The sequence below is a fragment of the Hemicordylus capensis genome, chromosome 2 (genome assembly GCF_027244095.1).
Source record: "Hemicordylus capensis ecotype Gifberg chromosome 2, rHemCap1.1.pri, whole genome shotgun sequence".
Taxonomy (NCBI): Eukaryota; Metazoa; Chordata; class Lepidosauria; order Squamata; family Cordylidae; genus Hemicordylus; species Hemicordylus capensis.
Genome location: NC_069658.1, coordinates 52,795,407 through 52,813,588, shown reverse-complemented (window position 1 = coordinate 52,813,588; position 18,182 = coordinate 52,795,407). Strand labels below are relative to the sequence as shown.

The following is an 18,182-nucleotide window of genomic DNA, read 5'->3' as shown; positions in this document are numbered from 1 at the left end:
CTCTACGGTGTAAGAATGCTGTTGTGACCCTGCACTGCTGTGGTTATTGAGCATCCTGCCCTAAACATTTATAGGCTGCTAGTAAAACAAGTCTTGGAATTAGGTTGTAAATGTAGCTCTAATTGTTGATATGTGAAGTCCATGTAGACAGCCTCTGATACTTGGAGCATAAGTAAAGCTGGCTGTTGGAGAACTCAGTCAAAAAAATTCAGTCAGTTTTGCCTTAGAACTCGGGTGCTGGCTTGCCTGTGTTTCACAAACAATCCTTTGTGAAGTAAAATGCAATTTTAGTCTTTTAAATGGGTCATTTTCTCAAAGCATGTAGATATTGCTGAAGTTTGTGGAATTCCATTTGAACTTTGAGGTTCTTAGTTTCACATTTTGCGGAATTAAGGAAATCTATTCTGTCTGCCCTTACCTTAAAAATATTTTCATCTTTGGGACAAGCTGCATGTAGTGTAGCGAAGCATTTCCCCCCCAGTTCCTACAATTACGTGTAATTTTGGTAGGTACTCTAGTAGTATGCGAGCTGCCATAGTATAGAATGAAAAGATGATCGTCACAACTTTCAAATATTTAACAGCAAATTTGACTGAGAAGTGTCAGGGCTTGCATTTTAATAAACATTTTATACTGTTGCAGCTTAATAAAGTAGGGACTGTGGCAGGTGAGGATGATTGGTTCAGTGTAGCAAGATAATGAAATTAATTATGTATGCTGAGCTGGTAATAGCAAATTCTGAGTAGAAGTGGGGGCGGAATCAAGATTAGGCAAAATGTAGTAGTTTGAGCAAGTCCAGTATTGTCCTAAGGCACCAATTAGTTTTTTCTGCAGAACTTGATTTTTTATGTGTGTGTCATTTGAAAATGCTGCTTGTGACTCTCCTGCAGTGGTCTATGCCACTGCCATGACTCCAGAACATTGTTAGCAATTGCCAATGAGTGGGGGCACACTCAAGTGCAAAATGTTATTGTATATTCTAGTATCCATGGCATAAAAGGTAGTGTAGCTCTTGCATCTGTGATTTTGTTGTTGATGAAACAGTTGCTCCATGGATTGCTCTTAATTATCTTTTGTTTTCAACCGTGACAGCATCTCAACAGCAGGCATGGCTGTCTAGGTTAGCATTGAAATTTTCCATTTTTAAATTTAAAATATCTCATTGAAAGTTACTGGAAGTCACTCTGCAGTTAGTTTCCTTCCATATCTAAGTGGTCAACAAATTACTAAACAACTAGCTGTGCCAGCGCAGAGCATCTGCGCCCCTAGTTCTCCCTGTCCCTTCCCCCGTCCCTTCAGCCCCAGCCACCATCTCTCTCTGGGCGGCACTTTCTCTCGGTGGCCGGCAGCACCACTTCCTTTCGCTGGCCACTCATCTTCCTCTCCCCCTCCCCAACTCGCGAAATCTCACGAAAGCTGCCATGCATGGGATAGGAGTGTGCACAGAACCAGTCCGGGGCCATGTAAGAGGCCTCTGAACCGGTTCGGAATTGGGCCGGGCCAGCGGGGAGGGGGGTGTCTGGCTTTAAGGGTGAGGGGGTAGTACTTACCCCTCATGCTGCTTTTCCTCCTCCGGCGCCCCACTTTGTTGCAAGGTTTTTGGGGCGGCAGAGTTCCTCCCTGCTGCCCCTGCCCCCATCGTTGTTGGGGAAAAGGGGAAGTTGCTGCCACGCATGCGCCCCTCGCGGCACACGCATGCCGCTGCCACGCATGCATGCCACACACGTTGAGTGTGTGACGTCACACATGCAACGTATGACGTGTGTGGCACACGCGTGCCGCCACAGGCACATGCATGGCAGCAACTTCCCCCTTTCCCCGACAACGATGGGGGCAGGGGCAGCAGGGAGGAACTCTGCCACCCCAAAAACTTTGCAACAAAGTAGAGCTCCAGAGGGGGAAAAGCGGCGGGAGGGGTAAGTACTAGCCCCCCACCCTTAAAGCCAGACACCCCCCAGTGCCGGACCGTGCCTCCGTGGTTCCGTGCACATCCCTAGCATGGGATTACCCACAGTATGTCTTTGTGAATTTTTATATCTATCTGCCTGTCTGCCTGTCTGTCTTCCTGTCCATCCATTGGAAGGTGCCCACATGGGTGAAGGAACGGGGGGTGCCAAAGCCAGGTTTCACCTGGGGTGCCCCCAAGCCTTGGATTGGCCTTACTTCACTGGGTATATAGACTAGTTCTATTAGTCATTCAAGCTTGTTGCTCCTAAGGCAATCACTATCCATTCATTAAGGAAGTGGTTGCCTCTGCAATTCTTGGGGTGTGTGTGTGTGTGCGCGCGCAATATCTCCCTTGGAGGACACATATAGAGTAGTCAAATGGTTGCCTTGTAAAGATGTAAGTAGTATCTAATAATGGACAACTTGGCAGAAGCAAAATTTGTCTAGAGGACACTTATCTGAGAGCTGATGGTTATTGGAGCCATGGTTATTGGAGTTATTTGCACATTTTAGATATTACTCCCCATCCCCTTCCATCCAGTATGTAGTACACCGCTCTGGGCTCCTTGGAGGAAGAGCGGGATATAAAATGTAAAAATAAAATAAATAAAAAATAAATCTGTATCACCTTAAGAGGAAGATAATTTTTGTTTTCCTGTAAATTCCCATTCCTTGAGTTATTGGGTAAGGAACTATCACCCTGCCCAACTTTCTGAAACATGCAATTCAATTTCTGCAGGATGGGATAGAACTTCCTGTTCTGGATGAGGTTACAGTCTCTTAGGAATAAAAATTTCTAGAGTAGCCTGTGGTACTCGTGGACCTGGATCTCTCCTTGGTGCCTCAGGTCGGGGCTATGACCCGGAGTGCTTTTTACCAGCTGTGACTGAGTCAACAAGTCTACCCATTTCTTGAGGAGAATGACCTGAAAACAGTGGTGCATCAGCTGGTAACCTCCAGGTTGGCCTACTGCAATGCGCTCTATGTAGGGCTGCCTTTGTATGTACTTAGGAAACTTCAGTTAGTTCAAAATGGGGCAGCCAAATTAGTCTCTGGTATCCCGGAGAGATCACATTATGCCTTTTCTCAAACAGTTGCACTGGCTATTGATATATTTCCTGGTGAAGTACAAAGTGCAGGTTATTACCTTTAAAGCTGGCACTGCACAAGGGTTCTTGGGCCCAGCACCGCCCCAGCAGGAAGCTGCAAAGGGATGTGGAGAGCAGGTAAGGACCTGCTCTCCTCTTCCTTTAAAGCTCCCCCACGCTGCTCCCAAAATGTTCTCAAACCACGCACATCTCTACTGTAATAGAATTAAATTATACTAAGCTGGGTCTGGGAAGCTTGGTGGTGCCTACTCTTGATATCGTAGCAATGCCGATAGCTAAAATGAGGTGCTATCCTGGGTGGAATAGCTGCCTTCTGCTCTAAGAATGGGATTTTACAGAAAGCAAAATTTCCCTTTCACATGTCATTATTTGTTTTCCAAAAATTAAGCTTCACTCACAGGTTCTATTGCACATTTCATAATTTAATTAAATAATTATTATAAGTAAGAACAGCTACTACCAGGTGTTGGGCTCTGTCTACTTTCCAAAAGCTTCAGTAGCTTGATATAGCTGCTCAACTTCTATCCCACCAAAAGGAAAATTGCATTCTCCCTTAAACAATAAATAAATAAATAATAATTGTGCAGTCCACCCTATGGATAATGCAAGGTAGCTGATTAAATATAATTTCAGACCTCAAAAATAATGGAGGTTTGTTAGCCATAAACTGCTTACTTAAAATTTTATCAATGTGTACAATTTTGCAGAAATAAACATTATTAGAATGTTAGAACATTAGAATGTTCTAGCTGAAAGTCATCTAGTGCAATCAGCTCCATTAAAAGAATGGAGTTCTGTCAGTAACTTCAGTATTATTATTTTTATTATTTTTTATTTATCAAATTTGTACACCACCCCAAACTTTCGTCTCTGGGCAGTTAACAATAGCATAAAACAAGTTAAAAACATATACAAAAACTAAAAACAATTTAAAAATTTAAAAATAAACCAGAAATTAAAACCTAAAAATTTAGGAAGCTGAAAAAGCTTCGGCAAAAAGATGGGTTTTCAAGTGTTTTTTGAAAATTGCCAGAGACGGGGAGAATCGTATCTCACCAGGGAGTGCATTCCATAATCTCGGGGTAGCGACCAAGAAGCCCCAGCAGTAGACCATTGTAATTTAAGTTATTTGGCAGGTAGGATGTAGATGTGCAGGTTAGAGGAAAATAATTGTGAGGGTTCTGGTAGCCAGCAGATAGAAGCAATCTTGGTTTCAAAAGAAATTTGACGATAGAGGGGTTAAATATTACTTGTGGAAGAAGATATTTCTTTAAAGTGTATTTGCAGCCCATCTTTAAAATTAAACACTAAGTGTACCTAAGTACTTTAACATGTCAGTAGCATGGATATGACAATATACTCTCTGGCTGTGATCCCTAAGTTCACTTATCTTTGAAATAAGTTCGATTGCACAGAGTATAGTAGCATGATAAATATGGCTGTGTGAATTGGATATTACTGTGTGATATTTAAGTAAAAGTAGAATACTATACGTCTGCTTGTTACATTGCACAGAATGAAAGCATCTTACTGTTAAGAATGCTACCCTTGTCATATGAATCAGCTTTAGTTACTGAAACAGAAACTGTAGTTAAAACCACATCCTATATTGAGAATGAAATGAAGAAATGAGAATCTGACCCATTGTTACAGGAGAGTTAACTCAGAAAACTCCCTTGCCGAGATTATTGGGGAGAACATTGGCATCACATCTCTGATGGCTCCTAGTGCATCCATAATTGGGCTCCTTGACTCCTTACACTGAGTCCAGAAGATCAGATGCACCATCACAGGAACTCATTTGTGCTAAGGGATCTTATGCTAGTCTTAAGAAACACTTGGGAAAGGTCTATCTTTGGGTTTCAACAGTTTGTCTGGTAACGAGTTGGGATCAGGCCTTCTCAGTAGTCACCCATAGATTGCACTCATGGCTATAAGAGGTTTATCAGCCTTGGAGGCTTTCAAGAGACCCATAAAGACTACCTCATCTGCTTGGCTTTTAATAAAATTTAAGTGATTTTAATGGTTTTTACAGTAAATGAGTTTCATGTTAAATGATATAGTTTTAGTTTGTTTTATTTAACTATTTTAAATGGTTTTATTTATTGGATGAGCGGTAAATAAATAAATAAATAAATCACTAGCATTATCTAAATTCAGTTTACTAAGTTGATACCTTCTTTCTTTCTTTTTGCAAGACATTCTCAATTCTTGCTGTGAAATGCACTTACGCAGCAAGAATTCAGGACACATGCCCAGAGCCCTTAAAAGGCCTAATGTAACACTTTTGCTTAAAAGGCCTTGTATAATGGCTATGTTTCATTGACTTGAAGTGTATATACTGGATAAACTGTTTGAGGACAAAATTGTTGTATTGGTTGGTTCCATAACCTAGTTAAAATTAAGTACTCCGATTTAAGCAATTTTAGTGCCATTCAGTTCACATAAAAATCCAAGTACTGAATTGCAGACTTTCAAAAAGGTTTGGACTACAAAGTCTTTCACCAAAGGCTCTTGAGTAAACTTAGAGGTGATGGGATAAAATGGTAGGTCCTTTTATGGACTGGTAATTTGTTAAAGAATGGGAAGCAGAAGTTAGAAATAAATGGGCAATTTTAACAATGGAGGGGAGTAAGAGGTGGAATAAAACTGGGTGTGCAGCCAATTTTACTACACCAATTATCTTCAATTCCTGCCACTCTCCCCCCACCTCTTAGACTGCTGGCTGATTGTAAAAGTGCCAGAATCTTGGATTTCCTAGAAACAGAAACTCTTAGATGGACTTTGGCTATTCAGCTGCTGCATCAACTGAATAATACTTTGACATTTTCTGTGGTCAGTGTAGCAGAAAAGGGAATCCCCTTAGGTTGCAAAGTTCCAAAGCATCATGGGTCTTGTAGATTAAAATCAACACTTCTTGGTCCATAATCAAATCATGGATTATAGTAACTTTAATAATGTTAATTAACTTAATTACATTTGTTAATTAAATTAATTAAGCTTGCATTAAATAGCACGAAGCAAATAATTGATTCTCTGCTAGCCGGTAGCCCAAGCTTCTGAAGCCACTACATCTGATATTCTACACAGTTCAACTTGTGTTTGTTCCAGGATTTCACATAGGTTTTTTTAAAAATATAGTTACTTTATTTATCTTGCTTTAGGAAAGGCAATTTATTTGCTATTGCCTTTCTTTGCCTGCCATCAATTTGTTCTGAAACAATCTAATGCATCCACTGCTTGTCATCTGTGCCCACCTATGCCACACCTGAAACTTGTTGCATTGCAGATAATATAACCACACTGTCTTCTCATAGGGGCAAGCTATTCCTGTTGTAAAATGTACTGCTGTGGGAATGTGGCAATTAATTGTCTGATCACATGATAGAAAATCACTATTATTTTCACTCTTTCATTGAAGCATCTTACTGATAGTAGCAGAAATGTGCTCACAATGCATATCATGGGCTTTCAGCTAAACTGTAGGAAAAATCCAGATTGGATTGAATTGGCTGATGTATTCTGTTTTGTTGGCACAGTGGCATACTGTGATGTTGCACAGAGCAGGAATTGAATCCTGATTCTGCATAATGCTCCCTAGTCTTGGGTGCATATGTTCCCCTCTCTCGCACGCGCTCTCGCTCTCTTTTGTGCATAACGAGAAAAATGACTATTCTTCGAATCCTGCCTTAGAACAGGCCAGGATCCATTGTGACATCCAAACCTCGCAATTCTGTCTTGTGCTTGCCAGAATTTCTTAATAAACCAGGAACTGAAGCTGGGATGTCTGAACTGGGCCATAGATAGAAATCTTAATTCAGGACACTTTAATATAGGCCAGAAACCAGTTAAACCTCTGCTTGCTGCAAGATGTTAAGACAAGCTATCAAAAACAGTGGCATGTTTCTATATTATTCTCACATTGGGCTCTGACCAAAAGTAACCTCTTCAGGTGGGGAAAATGTCTAAAATCAGTTTTTTTGAAGAGAAAAACACAGGTTCAGGAATGGTTCACCTCCTCACTACAGGTTTCCCAAGCCCTAAAGTTTATTAATGTTTCTCAATTTGAACCTCTGCCAAATTAGACAATACTGCAGAAGTCTTCTTTGTCAGGATTGTGTTGCCACCAATTTATTTATTTATTTATTTAATTTCTATTTCACCTAGTGTAAAAATCTATAGGCGGTGTACAGAATTAAAACATAAAATTTAACACATTTAAAATTCATAAAAAGATAAAAATCATAGATAAATACACATTAGAATTTAAACATCGAATCTCAGTTGAAGGTCTGGGAAAACAGATCCATCTTCAGGGTCCTCCTAAAAGCAAACAGAGAAGGAGATGCTCTTATTTCAGCAGAAAGCACGTTCCAAAGCCCTGGAGCAGCCAAAGAAAAGGCCCAGTCCCGAATTGCGACCAAATGAGTTTGCGGCAACCGTAATCATTAGAGTTGTCTGCAGATTAGTATGGAGATTCTTATCCACATGAAAGTGAGCAAAGACAATCCAAGACGAAAGTGAGCTGTAGCTGTCACTTCAAACCCACTGCCTGCAATGGGGCGTTTTGCAAGTGATTGTGATTTCAGATGTCTCCCAGTGCACTCCCAACTTCTGGCATTGACACTGCCATTCACCTGCATTTGGAAACACTTCCAACACAGAAGCAATGTTGGCATAGAATTGTTACTGAATAAACCATGTGCCCATTATCTTATTGCTTGAGATCATGAAATCCATGGATTTTGTTTACTTGAATTCATGTTGTATTTTCTCCTGCAAGTTTCCTTGCTTCCTAAAGGAAGTGTATCCACTAAGGACCTTTGCATTACAACTCTGTCTTTCTCTGGGGATGGTGATGAGCTCAGCAAAGCTCTGACTTTAATATTCAAAACAATCCTTGTGTATTAATAGTTAGAATTCTTTTCCAGTATTGATTCTGTACTACAAATCAACTCATAAAATAACTTATCTTGGCAAACTTATGGACGAATTTTAATAGACTGTAGCCATCTAGATATCTGAAGAATCCCTCTTATATTTTTGTGGTGTTCTTGGTTGTTTGCTTTCCTTGTGATCTATTTTATTTTTGTCTTTTTACAAATGTCCATATTCTGCCTCATAATGGATACGTCCTTGGTAGAAGTAACTGTTAATGAGAACGTCACAAAACCTGGTGGTGGTGGTGGTGGTGGTGGTGGTGGTAGTGTGTGTGTGTGTGAGAAAGAGAGAGAGAGCTTTGCTGAGGGAGTAACCTTTCAGAACCGTCTGATGGTTATCAGTGAAAGGAAAAGACAAAACTAAATTATGCCATATTGTGTGAAGTCACTTTCTAATATTGTCTAGAGTAGAATGTATTGCAGCCCAGTTAGGAAAGAAATAATGGTGGGTGTAGGTTTTCTCATATCTTGCAAACTATTAAATTGTTTGAATTGTAATTCATCTGATAACCATTAATAAAAATATTGTACTATTGTAGAGTGGGGAGGAGGAGGCTACTGAAAGTGAAGCCATCGATCTTGGGTATTTTCTGACATAGCTTGGAGCTCTGAGTGGTTTGAACTAGGGATGTGCCCGAAGGTGATTTGGCGCTGGCAGAGTTGGTACTTTAAGGGTGGGGGAGAGTGTACTTGCCCCTCCCGCCGCATTTCCCCCGCCGGCGCTCTGTTATTTTCAAGCCTCTCGGGGCGGCAGTGTTCCTCCCTGCCGCCCCATTGCCCTCATCGGCCAGAAGTAGCGATCGTGCGTGCGCCCGTTGTGTGTGCGTGTATGCCTGTCTGCCGTGCATGCGCACACACGCAATGGGCGCATGCACAATCGCTACTTCCAGCTGATGAGGGCAATGGGGTGGCAGGGAGGAACGCTGCCACCCTGAGGGCCTTGAAAATAATGGAGCACTGGTGAGGGAAATGCGGCGGGAGGGGTGAGTACCTCCCGCCCTTAAAGTACCACCCCAGCCAGCGCTGATACACCAACACACACACCCCCAGCAAAAACATTTTGAAGGCCTTTATAATGGCCTCTGAAAAGTTTAGGGCTGAAGCCTAGTTTGAACCAACCACATGAGTATCTCCACATGGCAATTTTTCTAGAGGTGTAACATCACACAGGTTTTCCAGAGCCTTGACTAGAACTCATATAAATCTGGGCAATAGGTCCCAAGTATTTTCACGTGTGATCACATTAAAAAGTATTTCCAGGAACTCGCAAGTATTTCATTTGGTTACTTTGAGATCCAATGAAGGCTTGTCTGGTACTTTTTCGTACTTTCTTTTTGAGGCATATTGAGAATAGTTTTTAATTCACATGTCTTGATCTGTGTATATATGCTTAGATCACAATCTGTATTACAAAGTCGTGTACGTATTCAACTGCTAGCGTTCTAAAGATAAAAGCTCTCTATGCTTTTTTGCCTTTGTTTTATATTGTTTATCTTGCTACTATATACAGACTCATTTCGCTAGATATTTAGTTGGTAGGGACTATATGATTTTGTAAGTAAATAGTTAACCAATAGACATCTTGTCTTGAAAAGTGGTTAGAGAAGTGTTGAACAATCTGAGCATATTTATGCCATTTTTCTTTATCTAAAATTATCACTTCGTACCAGCCTAATCAATTTAGTGTTCTTATGTTCTCAGAATTATACTACATACTTCTTTAAGCTAGACAGTATGCCAAAACCTTGAGGATTTAATTACAGATGTGCTTCTATATATTGGGTGCAAAAGTGACATCCAGTGGCCAGTTTTGTTACTAGAGTATGTTGTATTCCATAGGGCAAATAATTAGGAATTCATTAATAAAATGAAAGTAAATCATCTTGAGTCCTGTGCTTATAGGATTGCTGTGTCAGAAGTCTTTACAGTACTTCGGCCCCACACAATCACAAAATGTTTTGCTGGGAGGAAGAATCTTAGAAATTGTATTGGGGGTTGCAATACATGGAAAAAATAGTTGGTTGGCTAATGTTTTCCCCGTGCTTCTCCATCTGGGAGTTATCAAGTGCCTACTTATTCAGTTTGAAGGATGTCCAGAGTTAGCTAACTTAATCCTCTGTTTCACTTAAACATAATTTATTTATATTTGCTTCAAAAATTAACCCCTCCCCCCACTAAACAAGAGGGTATGGAAGAAACTGGAGCCCACAAGATTAATCTATTGTAAGGAAATAACATTTTAAAGATTTTGTTGATTTTAACATGATTAGCTCCTCTTTGCAGTGACTTTGCCAAGAGAAAAAAGAATGAAAGAAACACAAAAGTATAAGCTGTGTTCTGACATAATTTCAGTTTTAAAAGATAGTAAAACCTTTACACTGGATCTTATTTTTATTAATGTAGCATTTCTTAAATTTTAGAAAGTGCTTACCCTTATATAGATATTTTTTCTTCTGCTAAGATAGGGTCATGGCAGAGAAACATTGACTTGCCCAGGATCGTACAGTAAGACTATAGTTAGTGGCATTTGGACCCTGGTTCCCAGCTCTCTACTAATTGGACCGTGCTAGCTTTGTGGTTTTAATATATTCTGCTTAAAAGATCTTTTAACATTAACTAACTGAATAAGTAAATGTTTTGATTATACTTACTGTTTGGCAAGTGAGGTGAGTAGCTGCTTTAAAATTATGCTGTCAGCATTGGGAGCAGTCTACCAGTGTATCATTTGTACAAGTGTTTTGCTCAGTCTTCATAAATTTCAGTGGGAACAGGTGATGTTCCTGCTAGATCCATTACTTTGAAATCTCATGTAGCTTCCCCCCAATTTTTTTTTAAACAGCTGGAATATTGCCAGCAATATACCAAGATGTTTTACTGTTTCAAATGAACACTTCTTATCTGAGCGAAGAGTAAAGTAAGGTGTTCCTTTCAATTAGTGAGCTTTGTTTAGGCAAATACTCCACAATTCAGCTAAAGATATTTAAAATATTTTTATTTCAGAGGAAGAAGTTAGAATATGTTCAACTATTTGGTCCTCTAATGCAGGGAGCCTCAACGTTGGGCCCCCAGATGTTATTGGACTTCAACTCCCATAATCCCCAACCAAAGGCCACTGGGGCTTGGGATTATGGGAGTTGAAGTCCACTAACATCTGGGGGCCCAACGTTGAGGATCCCTGCTCTAATGGAAAACTAGACATTGTACTCACAGACACATGTGTTCTGACAAGTTGCCATAAAAGACATATAAATTAGATGAATGGGGAGACATTTTAAAGTGCAGTATGGTTAGAAGGGAGGAGCTGGCCTAGTCCACAATTCATCCCAGCTGAGTGCTTACTTTTGGCCTTGCAGCCCCACTCTTACTCCTGTTGTGAGAAGAACAAGTGGGGATAACTGGCTTTGGGGTGGAAAGTAGTATCAGTGGGGGACTGAACACCTTCCCAGTCACTCTAAATTAAATGCCCACTCCACCCCTGCTTTAAATGAATTAAACATTACTGAATGTGGGTCATATTGAATTGATCATGTTGACTGACACACGTTCAGTCATGCTGCTATATCTTTTAGCTTTCTCCCAAATCAGTGGCATTTGGTGGCTAAATTTAGATATAGATATACTCCAGAATAGTATATAGACAGATATAGATATACTCCGGATATAGATATACTCTGAGAGAAACTCCAGACAGTTTTGGATGAAACAGATTATCTAGACCCATTTCAAACTGGTTTTCAGGCAGGCTGTGGAATGGAGACTGCCTTGTTTGGTTATTTCCAACTAGGAATTGACAGAGGGAATGTGACTCTGGTACTTCTGGATCTCTCTGTGGCTTTTAATACCATTGACCATGGTACCCTTCTGGATTGTCTGAAAGGATTGGGAGTGGGAGGTACTGCTTTTCAGTAGTTCCGTTCCTACCTCTCGGGTAGATTCCAGATGGTGTTGTTTGAAGGACTGTTTCTTTGCAAAACAAGAGCTTCTGTATGGCATCCCGCAAGGCTCTATACTGTCTCCAATGCTTTTTAAGATCTACATGAAACCACTGGGAGAGATCATCAGGAGATCTGGTACAGGGTATCAGTAGGCTGATGACACCCAAATCTATTTCTCCATGTCAATGTCACCAGGAAAGGCATAAACTCCCAAAAGCCTGCCTGAAGGTGGTAATGGGTTGAGGGATAACAAACTGAGATTGAATCCAAATAAGACAGAAGTACTCACTGTACAGGGTCGGAACTCGGGAGATAACTTTGATCTGCTTGTTCTTGATGAGGTTACACTTTCCCAGAAGGAACAGGTACACAGTCTGGGAGTGCTTCTGGATCTAAACCTCTCTCTGGCATCTCAGGTTGATGTAGTGGCCAGAAGTGCTTTCTATCAGCTTTGGCTGATACTCCAGCTGTGTTTGTTCTTAAGATAAACCTCAGACAGTAGTACACATGCTGTTAACCCCCAGACTTGACTACTGCAATGTGCTCTGTGTGGAGCTGCTTTTGTATGTAGTCTGTAAACGGCAACTGGTGCAAAATGCAGCTGCCAGGTTGTTCTCTGGGTCATCTTAGAGACCACATTACTCCTATATATCACACTTCCCCAGGTATGCAGTCTGGGGGTGCTTCTGGATCTGAACCTCTCTCTGGTGTCCCAGATTGAGGCGATGGCCAGAAGTCCCTTCTGTCAGCTTCGGCTGATACCCCAGCTATGTCCATTTCTTGAGATAGACTACTTCAGAACAGTGGTACATATGCTGGTAACCTCCTGACTGGAGTACTGCAACTGTGCTCTATGTGGGGCTGCCTTTGTATGTAGTCCGAAAACTACAGTTGGTCCAGAATGCCACAGCCAGGTTAGTCTCCGAGTCATCTCAGAGGGACCATATTACTCCTGTACTGAAAGAGCTACACTGGCTGCTGATAAGTTTCCAGGCAAAATACAGGGTGCTGGTTATAACCTATAAAACCCTAAAAGGCTTAGACCCTGGATATTTAAGAGAATGTCATCTTCATCATGAACCCCACCGCCCATTGAGATCCTCAGGAGAGGTCGCACTGCAGTTGCCACCGGTTCGTCTGGTGGTCACTCGGGGGATGGGTCTTCTCTACTGCTGCCCTGAAGCTTTTGAATGTGCTCCCTGCTGAAATAAGAGCCTCTCCATCTCTGAGAAGCATCTGTTCACCCAAGCTTTTAATTAAATACTGTTTGTTTGTTTGTTTATTTGTTTGTTTATTACATTTCCTGCTCTTCCTCCAAGGAGCCCAGAGCGGTGTACTACATATTTAGGTTTCTCCTCACAAGAACCCTGTGAAGTAGGTTAGGCTGAGAGAGCAGTGACTGACCCAGAGTCACCCAGCAAGTAACATGGCTGAATGGGGATTTGAACTCGGGTCTTCCTGGTCCTAGTCCAGCACTCCAACCACTACACCACACTGGCTCTCTTCAGTTTTAATATTTTTAACCTTGTTTTAAAATTTTAAATTGTTGTAATGTTTTTACTTTTTCTGTTGTCGTTTATTTTGTTTTATTGTAAACTGCCCAGAGATGAAAGTTTTGGTTGGTATAAAAATAGGTTAAATAAAATAATATAAATAAATATTTTAAAAGAACTACACTGCCTACCAGTATGTTTCCAGGCAAAATACAAAGTGCCAGTTATAACCTGTAAAGCCCTAAACAGCTTAGGCCCAGGGTATATATATCCCCTGGATATACAGATACAGGATATATAGAGATGTATATATCAGATGGTATAAAAATATGATAAATCAATATTAAGAGAACACCTTCTTCATTATGAGCCCCATTGAGATCATCCAGGGAGGTCCATCTGCAGTTGCCACCAGCTCATCTGGTGATTGCTTGGGGATGGGCCCTCTCTGTTGCCACCTACTGCTTTGGAATGCAGCTCTTCCTGTAGAAATAACAGCTTCCCCATTTTGGACAGCTTTTAAAAGGGCTGTTAAAACACATGCATTCATCCAGGCTTTTAATTAGATTTACATTATCTGTCATTGTCTTCAATTACTTTAATGTTTTAATTTATGTTGTTTTATTGTAAACTGCCCAGAGAAATGAATTTGGAGAAATATATAAATAAATATGCTAAATAAAAATAAACAAACATCTTTTATTTTTGATTAAAATCAGCTATGGTGGCTCTTGATTTTGATCAGGGCCACAGTGCTGGTGACGGGGGTTAGCAATACAGCCACTCCCGGAATTACAAACACCCATACTTACAAAACAAAGCTCCATACTGTATTACATTAATGAAGTCCCCAACCTATAATAACACCAACGCACACATACAAACAAGTAATCACTCTTGGGAACTATATGTGTTCCAAGTTATAAACACCTGACTTGCAACCAAACTTTTAGGACACAATCCATTTATAAGTTGCGGACTTCCACTAAATGTTTCTCCCACAACATTGTTCACACGTACCTGCTTTTGAGCAAGCAAAAAGAAGTTGAGCATTCCAATTGCAGATTTTCAATGTCATGTCTAGTTAGCCTATAAATGTGCATAACTTTGTATCATGTCCACAACGTCCAGACTGCTAGATGATGATCTACTTTGAATATTGGCTTACTTTGGCTGACAAATGCTGATTTTCCTGTTTGAACAGAAGCTAAATTTTGAACTGAGCTGTAACCCATATACAGACACATGATAAAATCAGTCTTCAGTTAGCTAAGTGTTAGGATACAATACCCCTAAGCACCTTCCATATGCAAATGTGGCAGCCATTTATTCAAGCAAGTTATATTTGAAATTAACTGTTTCACATATGTATTTTGAATTGATTAAAAATGGAGGCAACTATGAAACATGTCATGCAGAGAGTGTTACTTTCTGCTTTGCCGCACTGTGGTAAAAATAGTGTTTTGGTTTTATGCCTATTGTGCAATGACAAAGGTTTATTTCTCCTTTGTTCTTTTCAGAGCGCTGCAGCAGCTCCCAGTCCAGTGCTAGGAAACATTCCCCCAGGAGATGGCATGCCAGTAGGTCCTGTACCACCGGGTTTTTTTCAGGTATTCAGAAATATAATTATAGGAATTTTAGGATGTAGAAATCGATCAATAGCATATGCGGTGTTGCACAAAAAGGGCACCACTTCAATTCAATCATGTGTACAATGCATAGTATTTAAACAAGATTGGATGAGGGGAATTAGGATAGGTTATCTGTGGATAATGATTTAGGACAAACATTGAAAATTGTGAATCAGTGCATGTTTAAAATAACCTACTGTGATGAAATATTAGATGTGAAATAGTTATAATTTTAGTGTGCAAGTCAGTGCAGGTACACCACAGGTTAGGTTGTGCTTCCTATACTACCATAAGGAACTGGTGTTAGCTTTGCCTTGTCATTAGAGTCCATCAACCTGAAATGGCATAATTCTGGTACCTTAGGGATTGGCAGTGCTGTGTTTTAAAATTAGTAGAATGCAAGTTCTGAAGTCTAGAAACTTCAGGATGCTATGTGAATCTACATTTAGGTAACATCTTGGTTTGTTGTCATGTCTACTGCTGGGCATAAGTGTACTTGTAGAAACAGTATTCCTTTGTGCAAGAACAGAGTTTTATACTGACTCATACGAAAGAGGAAAACTTTTGTCCAATTCTATTAAGGTAAACAAAGCATCAGGTTAAGAAAGAAATCATGAAAGGGAACTTTTCTTCCCTGAAAATGGAAATGAAAACCATATAAATGAGATGCTTCTGACTGAAGGTTCAGGCATTGAATATAAGAAGTTCAAGGTATATTATGTGCTAGTGGTTGGAGAAGCTTTATTTGTCCTGTATGGATAAGAAGACATATGGTTCACAGGATAAGGTACTATTGGCAGCATGACAGTAGTTGTGGAACTGCCCTCAATAAGTGTGGTATTCCCAAAGAGTTGACAAATATCAGTTGTTTTAAAAATGATTTTTAAATTTTAATCGGATAGCTTTAAAAAAACCAAGCTATCCATTATCATTAATATTTCTTAAAAATCCCCACCTTATTTTGTTGAGATAAGGAAATAAGACTTTCATACTAAAATATTTTGAAGTCCACACTTGGGATTTCTTAAAACTGAATCACTATCATATATCAAACAGATGGTTAAAAGTTGTAAAGTTCTATGTAAAGAAAGAGGGAGGGGAAAAACACAGAGGAATGCAAATTCTAAGTGTCAACAATGCAATAACATACATCAGGCCTTGTATTTATTATTGTTAGCTTTTTATAGGAGCCCGAATCTAAGAAATTCTGTGAACATAAGACGCTACCTTTTACTCGGTCAAGCCTTTGGTCTCTAGGTCAAAATTATCTACACTATGACTGGTAGGGCTGACCCACATTTCAGACAGGTCTTTCACAGCCTGGGGATGCCACTGATCAAACCTGGGACCTGTATGCAAAGCTTGTGCTCTACCATTGAGCTTCATTCCCTCCCCTAAAAGCTTGTAGAGTGCTTTAATAACCTATGAAGTCATTACAGGTGCTAGGATTCAGGAGATGCAACCTTACGTACCACCAGTATCCTTACCATTATCTTGAATTATTTTATACCCAGGTGGTTATTTGAACTTTACAATGTTTTTATTTATTTATTTAAAATATTTATACCCTGCCCCTCCAGTACACTACTGCTCGGGATGGCTCACAACATTAATATAATGTACGATATAAAATAAGACTAATAAAGTTAACCAAATTAAGTTAAACAAGTTAAAAGTCCAGGCTAAAACCACATTAAAATTACATTTTTTTAAAGTTTCAAATTAAAAGTTATTTAAAAATCTAAAAACTGGGAGCTATAAAAACTAAAGAACCTATCAGATATAAGCAGCAGGTGGAACATTTAAAAACTCTTTTAAAAGATGTGTGTTTAATTGCTTTTTAAAAACACTGAGGGAGGGAGCATGGCGAAGCTCTTCGGGGAGGGTGTTCCAAAGCCAAGGGGCCACAACTGAAAAGGCTTTGTCTCTAGTCCCCACCAGTTGGATCTCAGTTAGTGGCAGAGCCGTGAGCAGAGCCTGAGATGATGAGCGGAGGGCCCTGGAAGGCTCATGTGGTCCGACAAGTACACCAGCCCCAAGCCATGTAGAGCTTTAAAGGTCAAGAGGAGCACCTTGAATCTAGGTGACTGGTAACCCCTGAAGCTGCTTCTGGATGCGTGTGACACTCATTAAGTGACTTGTGCCCACGAGCATCCTTGCAGCATCGTTCTGAACCAGCTGAATCTTCAGAAAAGTTTTAAAGGGCAGCCCAACACAGAGCGCATTGCAACAGTCCACTCTAGTTGCAGCTGGCATACCAGCTGTAGCTGGTAAAAGGCATTTCTGCACACCACCACTACCTGTGCCTCCAGTGACAATGTTGGGTCCAGAAACACCCCCAGCTGCAGGCTTTGTATTTCAGGGGAACTAAAAGTAATTTTTAGTTCTGAAATTATGAATATTTATACTCTACCCATCAAGCAGTGTGGAGACTTCCATCTCATAGAAAACCACTATTCTGCTCAGTACTGTTCAGCCTTAGCTTTTGGAAAGTTCTGGTTACTTATAGAGCAATACTTTGTTCCATGGTGCTTACTTCCATGGTGCATACGTGGCTTTCAGTTTAATGATCTTGCTTAGTATCCTTGCATATATATTGAAAGAGCCAAATAGAAATCAGTCTCCTCTAGGCAGATAGTATTTTGCAAATGTGGGCGATGTGAGGTTTTATATTATACAGGAGAACCTCTGTATTCGTGTGGGTTCTGTTCTCTACTGCTACTGCGGCTATGGCAACCACGAATGCGGAGGGATTGGGGCAATGGGATTTCAGGGGTTAGGTTCCCGGAGGTTGAGAAAATGTTCTGAAAAAGAGAAGAAATGGCCCTAAAAATGCAGGGGGGGGTGGCCTATCATGGTCCACAGGTCCCCAGCAGCACAGCAGTTCCCCCCAATAGCAGAAAAATGGCAAAAATTTGGCCAAAAAAATGCATTTCCCCCCAAGGGGTGGTTTCTTCAAAAGGAGACATTTTGAGGCTCCCAATCTCAAATTGGTGGCTGGAAATGAGCTCCGAGGTCATTTTCGGCCACTTCCCGACCTGCAGACATGCAAAAATTAGCCCCTTAGTTGCCATTTCCCTCCACTTATACTGAGCTTGTATGCCAATTCCCCAACTGGAGATACGCA

The 18,182-nt window shown here is 40.5% G+C and overlaps 1 protein-coding gene across 15 annotated transcripts in view; it reads left to right on the top strand.

Annotated features, from left to right (window-relative positions):
* SSBP2 (single stranded DNA binding protein 2) overlaps positions 1–18,182 on the top strand; it is a 210,574-nt gene that overhangs the window by 117,250 nt on the left and 75,142 nt on the right. For 11 of the 15 annotated variants that reach the window (XM_053288736.1, XM_053288741.1, XM_053288747.1 and 8 more), the window contains exon 5: positions 14,945–15,034. The exons of the other annotated variants lie outside the window; for them this stretch is intronic. In XM_053288736.1, the coding sequence (XP_053144711.1) occupies positions 14,945–15,034 (90 nt within the window). The remainder of the gene's footprint in view (positions 1–14,944; positions 15,035–18,182) is intronic. 15 annotated transcript variants of the gene reach the window in all.